The sequence below is a fragment of the Myotis myotis genome, unplaced genomic scaffold (genome assembly GCF_014108235.1).
Source record: "Myotis myotis isolate mMyoMyo1 unplaced genomic scaffold, mMyoMyo1.p scaffold_m19_p_38, whole genome shotgun sequence".
NCBI classification, from domain to species: domain Eukaryota; kingdom Metazoa; phylum Chordata; class Mammalia; order Chiroptera; family Vespertilionidae; genus Myotis; species Myotis myotis.
Window position 1 is genome coordinate 1,744,888 of NW_023416344.1, and position 7,973 is coordinate 1,752,860.

The window sequence follows — 7,973 nt, forward strand, 5'->3', positions numbered from 1 at the left end:
GGATCCGTTTCGCAGGCGACGTCTTGTTCTGTTTTATTTGCATGTTCGCACCTGTCCAGGGAGAGCAGGGAGAAAGGCTGTGCTGCAGTCGATGGTTCCCACTGGTGGATACGAGGCAGACGCCTCAAAGAAGGCGTAGTCAGGAAATGGAGGGGAAGGATTCCTATACATATCACTGATCCTTCATTGGGGATCCCGCAATGTAAGCTGTTATGGGAGTTTGCAACTGCGTGGGCCATCGGCCCCCAAGATTCAACGGTATTTGTTTAAAGTGTTTGGTTTCTAAGATTATAATAACCCTTTAATTCTTTCAGAAAAATAACAATCCTTTATTATAACTTTTCATGGACATTTTCCACACATGGGCTCCCAGGAAAATGAAATCTTTTACATCGAAAGGAGCCGATGAATTTACACTGAGGCCTTATTGCTTTGAGGCATAAACCAGTTCCTTCCGAGATTATTATTTCCGTTACGCGTTCACGCACTCTGACCCGGGAGTGGCGTCCTGGGCTGCACCAGGAGGCCGCCTGTTAGATCCCGGTCCCGGGCACGTCCCTGTCTCTCTGGCGTTGCCGTTTCTCTGTCTCTCGCCCCCCCTTCCGGTCTCTAAAAACCAATGGAAAATACCCTCGAGTGAGGACTGACAACAACAAAAAGAAAGAAAGAAAGGAGACGAGTTTCCATCCAGTCATGCCCACGTGGGCATCTTGAAAGACGTGATTTGATTTTCTCTTCCGTAAGGACTTGTCTCCGTCCTGTGAAATTTCAATCTGAAAAATCCCCCCTCCCCTTAGTCAGTGTGCGAATTTTTCAATCGGGGAAATACAATCACCAGGCCCTCCCCCCTCCCCAACCCCGTTAAACCTCCCAAATGGCGTTTCCCACCAACACAGAGCTCGGCTTTGACACGTGTGCCAGCTCCGTCATCCACAGGCCGTGGCTGCGGGACACCTGGGCCAGGGTTTGCCTGGGGAAGCGAGCTCTCCCCGCCGGCCGGCCTCCCGCCTGACGGTGCGCGTGTCCCCCCCTTAGGTGGACGCCCACGGGAACATCCTGCTGACCTCCCTGGAGGTGCACAACGAGATGAACGAGGTGGCAGGCAGCCTTGGGGACACCCGGAACTCCGCCATCTCCTTCGACCACTCAGGGATCCAGTACCGGAAGCAGAGCGCGCCCCGGGAGGGGCCCGGGCGGCACCTGGGGGACCGGGGCCTGTCGCACAAGAAGACGCACCTGCGCCGGCGGTCCTCACAGCTCAAGATCAAGATCCCCGACCTGACCGACGTGAACGCCATCGACCGGTGGTCCCGCATCGTGTTCCCCTTCACCTTCTCGCTCTTCAACCTGGTCTACTGGCTCTACTACGTCAACTGAGCGGCCGGCGGCACCCGCGCTTCGCTTCTCTGCTCCTCAAAGACGTCACCCCACAACACTGAGTGGAATATTACTCTGCCTGTCGAGTTTTTCTACCTGCTCACACGCACACACACACGCACACAAGCGCACTCACACACGCACACACGCGCACTCACACACGCACACTCGCACACACGCGCACTCACACACGCACACACACACACAGATAACATACGCAGTTGTATATATATGTGACCTTTCTCAGCATATATATAAGACACACGTGTCTATGAGGATGTATGTGTCTATGTTTCTACACGCGGGCGTACGCGCCCCCGTGGGTTGCCAAACACACACACGTACATGTGACCTACCTGTTTGCAGCTCTGGACAAACTCCACACGGGATGCACATGCGAGAAAGTCATGGTGCGTGTTTTTTTAAATGACAGGGACGAGGGTTGTCTAACGATCATGCCTTGAGGATGAGGGCGGGACCCCTACTGTCACCCCAAACTGTGTCTCTTGTTCCCCTAAGTTACAGCTGTTTTGGTTTAAAAAAAACACACAAAAAAACGAAAGACAAACTCTCAGTTGTCAGAAACCCGGACAGCAGTGTTGCTGGTGTCAGAGGACTCCTCCCCGCCCCCCCCACGCTCCGGCCACTCTGCCCATGGACTGGCGATGGGGTGCCCGTGGCTGGACAGTGTCCTGGACAAGGTGGGCTCGCTCCCCGCCGTCCGACACGCAGGCGGACCCCACGCTGGCACTGGGACCTCCCCCTGTGGGGAACCCGTCGGACCGGAAGGCCTCTCCTCTCCTCGGCGTCCGGACTCTGGTGTTGGCTCGGAGGGGACCGGCTCGCCCGTCCTTGTGGGAGCTCCGTGGCGACCGACAGTCGGCCGACATTTCCCGTGACTGACAGTGTCACCCTCGCGCCCCCGCGTCCCATCTCCGGATCTCCAGGCTGGGATTTCCCGGAAGCGTAGCCGTCTCAGGACCTTTGTTCCGCTAAAGGTAAAGCCACCGGGCGACCTCCGCTCGTCTGCGTGGCCGCCGGCGCCCTCCCGGACGCGGTGTGTGGACAGCGGGGGCGTCCGCGTCATGTGCATCCTGTCGAGCTCCTGGCCGTGTCTGTGCTTGCTCCATGGCAGCATGCCTGTCATGCTCTCTCCGCAACGCACCGCTCTCTGTCCCCCGAGAACGTCAGAGGGAAGCGCACACATCCCGCCGTTAGGTGTCGGAAACCGAGACACATCCTCACGCCTGCATTTCTGCCTCTGACATCCGTCACTAAGCACATCGACCCCGGCTGGCCCGGCTGGGGCGCGGCGGGAGCCCGCCCCGTCCTCACACGCGTGCCCCACCGAGCCCAGCATCCTCCGGAGGCAAAGGAGAGCCCCCTGGTCACACACACAGACACACACACACACACACACACACACACACACATATACACACACACCTCTCTCCATCCGATCCACAGCCTCATGCGTATCTGGGACTTTTTAAAAGCGCGTAGACACGTGACCAGGTGCACCGGTTTCATAGACGCGACCTTAACTTCCTACTTAGACGAGATCTTTCTAAAGAAAAAAGAGATGATATATTTTTTGTAAACAACCTTTCTATCACAGGCATCCGTAGACTGGAAGGACGGCCGTTATGCAAACAGATGTCACAGTGCAGTGAGCGCATTTGGAGAAGAAAGAAAGAGGGGGAAAATAGGCAAACTAGTCAGGACAGAGCCGCCAAATTCAGACTTTTCTCCCCAAATGCCACTCATGCCTCGCCCTCTCTGTTCTGCCCCGGGACCAGGGTCAGCCAGCCCCCCATCGTAACCAGCCTTCATCTGCGGGCGTCTCTAGCAGCTCAGAGCCCCCCGTGGGTAGATAGCAGGCCAGAGTCTCACGCTAGAAGCCAGGACCGGTTTTTATGGAACCCTTTCCCTTCCCTCATTCCTCCCTCCCCTCAGCATCTCCTCCAGGTCCTGCTCCCTGGTGGGGTTTTTCTCTAGAGACTCGCCAGTGACCTCTTTTAATTTTTGTTGATTTCAGAGAGGAAGGGAGAGGGAGAGGGAGAGAGAGAAACATCAATGATGAGAGAGAATCACTGATCCGCTGCCTCCCGCACCCCCCACACTGGGGATCAAGCCCACAACCCAGACCTGTGCCCTGGCCGGGAATCGAACCGTGACCTCCTGGTTCATAGGTCGACGCTGTGGCCAGGCTGGTGCCACTGTTCTCCGCTCACACCAAGGGACCACCTTTCCCAGCATGCTTAGGGTGTGGGCTCTCGTCTTGAGCCGATCATCACTAGGTATTATTTTATTTTTTTACGTGCATTTTTATTGATTTCAGAGAGGAAGCGGGGGAGAGAGAGAGAAACATCAATGATGAGGGAGAATCAGTGATCAGCTGCCTCCTGCACCCCCCTCACTGGGGATGGAGCCACGACCCGGACCTGTGCCCTGACCGGGAGTCGAACCGCAACCTCCTGGTTCACAGGTCAATGCTCAACCGCTGAGCCACGCCGGCCGGGCCCATCACTAGATCTTAAAGGCGGCCCGACCAACCTCTTGTGGGCGTCGCTAACAGCTCAGAACCCACTGTCGTCTGAAGCGCAGTCCGGCAGAGTCTCAGGCTAGAGGCAAGGACTGGCCTTCCGAAGCCCTCTCCCTCCCTTCGTCCCTCCCTCCCCTCAGCATCTCCTCCCCGGTCCCGCTCCCCGGGGGCGCTTTTCTCTAGAGACTGGCCAGTGACTTCTCGCCTGGCCTTCGGCTGTTCTCTGACAGTTTTTCTTCTTCCCGTGGGCGACACTGGGGGAGCTTCGAAGTCAGATGGATCAGGGAGAAACCTAGGACGTGGCCTTATCGTCGTTAACACGTCACAGACACGAAGACCTTGGTCCCTTCCGATACTGCAGGTGGCTTTTTCCGTACCTGGTCATTCAAGGAGGGAGCTCCCCCTGCAGAGGAGGGCCCCCCGAAAGGCAAAGGGACGTGGACAGGAACCCAGTCATTGGTCGCTTTCCGCACGACGGGCACAGCTGTCGGGAACCGTGACATTCATCCTTTCTGGTAGAGCAGCGACTCACAACACCTTTGACGCGTTAGTCGAGGAATCCAAATATCCAAGGCAGAGGACCACCCCCCCGCCCCCCACCCCCCCACCCCCCGGGGCTCAGAAGCGAGACAGTCGGCTTCCCAAGGTTTTCCGGATCTAAATTTGCATGGTATCATCCTAGTAGCTTTTGAGCTTTTTATATGCTTTTGGCACCAAGACGGGGACCCACAACTTTATAGACACTGCGATGAAGTCAACATAATAGCTCTAACTATAAATAGTGTTTATAACTACACACACACACGCGCACACACGCACACACACACAGATACATACATATATTCTGTAAAAAAAAACACACACAACTTTTTAAGATCCTTGGGTATGTGTTTGCTTTACTCCATTTCAGAAGAAAACGAGTTTTCTTCCAATCCGATTATTTTATAGCTTCTCCATTTTGTAAACGTGGTGAGGCCCCCCCGAGACGCAGGACTCCGGCGGTGGCAGCGGGAGAGACCGGCGGCGGCGTCGGGTCCTCTGTCCGTCACGCTGACCTCTCGCCGCTTCGCGGTCCTTCCTGGTGTCGGTGAGCGAGCCGGACCCGATCATTCCGCACCCAGACCTTGGACGTTCCCTGCCGGGGGGCTGTTCCCCACGCCCCGGCCTCTCGAGCGAGGAGAGACGCGTTGAATTTGGGATATCATGCTCTTTCTTTCTCCACCACTGAATGGAATAAAAAAAAAAGTTAATTTTTTTCTAAGTAGTCCTGTCTTTCCGAAACGCTCCCAAGGGGCTCAGAATGTACAGACGAGTCTCATTATGTCCGCGTTCAGATATACTTGAGACAATTCAAGAGCCTGGCTCCGTCCCTCCCCGCGCACAAAGACGGACAACACTTGAGTCATTGGTGAAAACAGTGTTTGTTGTGTTGTTCATCGATCTCCCCTCCCCCGCTGCCCCCGGCCCTGGAGAGAGGTTTCACTGTCTGTACCATGAGCCATTCATTCTCCTCTCGGTCCAAAACGAGCTAGGAAATACGTCAGGAGGACGTTCTGTTAGCACTGGAAATCACAAGCACGCCTGCCGTAGCGGGGTTTGCTGGTTTTTTAAAAATATATATATTTTTATTGATTTCAGGGAGAGAAAGGGAAAGGGAGAGAGGGACAGAAACATCCATGATGAGAGAGGATCATGGATCGGCGGCCTCCCTCACGCCCCCCCAATGGGGATCGAGCCCGAAACTGGGCAAGTGCCCTGACCAGGAATCGAACCCTGACCTCCTGGTTCCTAGGTGGACGCTCAACCCCTGAGCCACGCCAGCACCCGGAACCCTCGACATGGTCGGTCATTCCCGTGGAAGGGGCTCCTCCCCTGCCCAGCTCTGGAATTATTTCCACCCAGGGAATTCCAGGGGTGACGCCAAGTGGGTTTGGGACTGGTTTTAGGGGACAGGAACCTCCCAGCCGTAGAATTTCATTCTCAGCGTCCCATGGGTGTGGGTCCCACAAGGGGGTACCCTAAGAGAGAGAACAGGTCCAACTTGGGACCCGGAGTTCTTTCTTTGTCCCCCCGAGAACCTCCCGAGTCTGGATCACCCACCCGGCCTCTCTCCCTGAGGGCCCAGCCCCGTGAACGCGGTTGGTCATTCCCGTCCTGTTGTGTTTCTATGCCACACGTCAGCTGGTCTGTCCCAGGTAAATACAGGCCTGCCCCAGTGGGGACAGGCGATGGCCGTCGCGATCAGCTCCCCTGAGGCTGTCCTCTCGCTGTAAAGATAAAACCCAATTTTGCTCACGCACAGAATGGATGTCATTCGGGGCGGGAGGTGAGGGTGTGGGGGGGGGGGGGGCGCGTCGTCATTTGACAAAAAAAACAACTAAACAGCAACATTGAGTGATAGGTACCATCTGAAACTGGTGGATGAGCAAATTCCGATTTATTAAAAAAAGGACGAAGGGACTCAAATGGGAAGCTGCGTTTATTGTGGCTACCGTGGCCCTCGGACGCCGAAATGTTCAAACTCGGCCCAGACGCGCATTCCCAGCGTGGGGCGCACGCCCACGGGGGGAGAGGGGGGCAGTTTGGTGTTTATGGGGGGCCATTCGAGAATGCATCATTCACAGTGCAGGTTTTGCATTTCTTAGGGTTCCAGGGGCCTCCTAGACAGTCTGTACATACATATGGTGACATATCCATGCCTCTCAGTTCTCTGTTATATGTTTTGAAGCTTTATTTGCTGTTCTTTCATATCCCTTCACATTATTATTTTTTATCAATTCCTTAGTGAGTCCTTCCTCACTCCGTCCACTGTCCTTTCGTCCTTTTGTTTTTCTCTCTCGTGGACGCCATGTTCTTTGGCAGCTTGTTTAGACTGAGCTCATGGCCTCTCAGGTTTCCTCTGCGTGAACGGGGGCTCACTTGGTGAATAATAAGAATTCTATGTGTGTGTGTGTCGGGGGGGAGGGGGCGGGCAGGATGTTAGAGATGCTGGGGGAGGGGGCGTGGCCAGAACAAGGCTGGGAACCACTAGACTAGACGGAGGGATCCAACCCCATCGGATTGCGTGTGGGGTCCCCCGTGTATTTCTGGAGGAGAACGGGATGGATGGGGACCTTCCTGTCACCCAGTCTGGAGAAATGGATTCAGCCCCAGCCAGTTTGGCTCAGTGGATAGAGCGTCGGCCTGCGGACTGAAGGATCCCGGGTTCGATTCCCGTTTAGGGCACAGGCCCGGGTTGTGGGCTCGATCCCCAGTGGGGAGACTGCAGGAGGCAGCCGGTCCATGATTCTTGCTCCTCATTGATGTTTCTAATTCTCCCTCCCTCTCCCTTCCTCTCTGAAATCAATAAAAATATATTTGAAAAAAATAAGTAAATAAAAGACGTCTAAAACAATAAAATTTAAAAGAAATGGGAGAAAGAGATGGAGGGCTGAGTGTTTGGAGCTGGTTCCAGGACCGGCTGATTTTTTTTTTCTTCCTTCTTTTTCCGAAATAATATGGAAGCGAGGCCTTGAAACGAGATTCACACCCCATGAATATTAAAAGGATTAAAACCTGTGCTCATACCGCTGCCCCTTCTGTCGACGGCGCTCGATAATTTCCCTGTCACTCCGGCCCACTTTACCGCATCCCGAGACTCAAGTGGATGTAATAGCCGGCGAGCTGACAATCACGGAGAAATATGCAATTCCCCGGCCTCAGACTCAATAGGCAGCGTTATCAGAGAAATGCGCGGCTCTCGCGCATCAGATCCAATCGGCAAAGTTATTAGAGAAACACGCGTTCCTCAGGCATCAGGTTCAATAGGCAACGTTGTCAGAGAAATAGGTAACGGCATTTATGGATTCGAAGTTGCTGCCGGCCGTGGGAATAACAATGCGAATGCTGGCAACGTCAATGAGGAGAACGTTCAGTTATGGACCGTGAGGAAGTTTGGGGGGTTGGGGGGTGGAGGGGCGAATGATGTTCTCTCTCTTCTTTTCATTAAAAACACACACACACACACACACACACGTTTTTTTTCAGCTACAGTTTACATTCAACATAATTT

At 54.5% G+C, this 7,973-nt stretch overlaps 1 protein-coding gene across 2 annotated transcripts in view; it reads left to right on the top strand.

Moving 5' to 3' along the window:
* The window catches only part of GABRB3 (gamma-aminobutyric acid type A receptor subunit beta3), a 33,049-nt gene extending 29,273 nt beyond the window's left edge, over positions 1-3,776 (top strand). The window contains exon 9 of one of the 2 annotated variants that reach the window (XM_036303854.1): positions 1,036-1,377. In XM_036303854.1, coding sequence (XP_036159747.1) covers positions 1,036-1,377 — 342 coding nt within the window. Of the gene's footprint in view, positions 1-1,035 lie in introns of both variants that reach the window. The other variant, XM_036303853.1, reaches the window with a different exon arrangement.
* Positions 3,777-7,973: the final 4,197 nt, after the last annotated feature.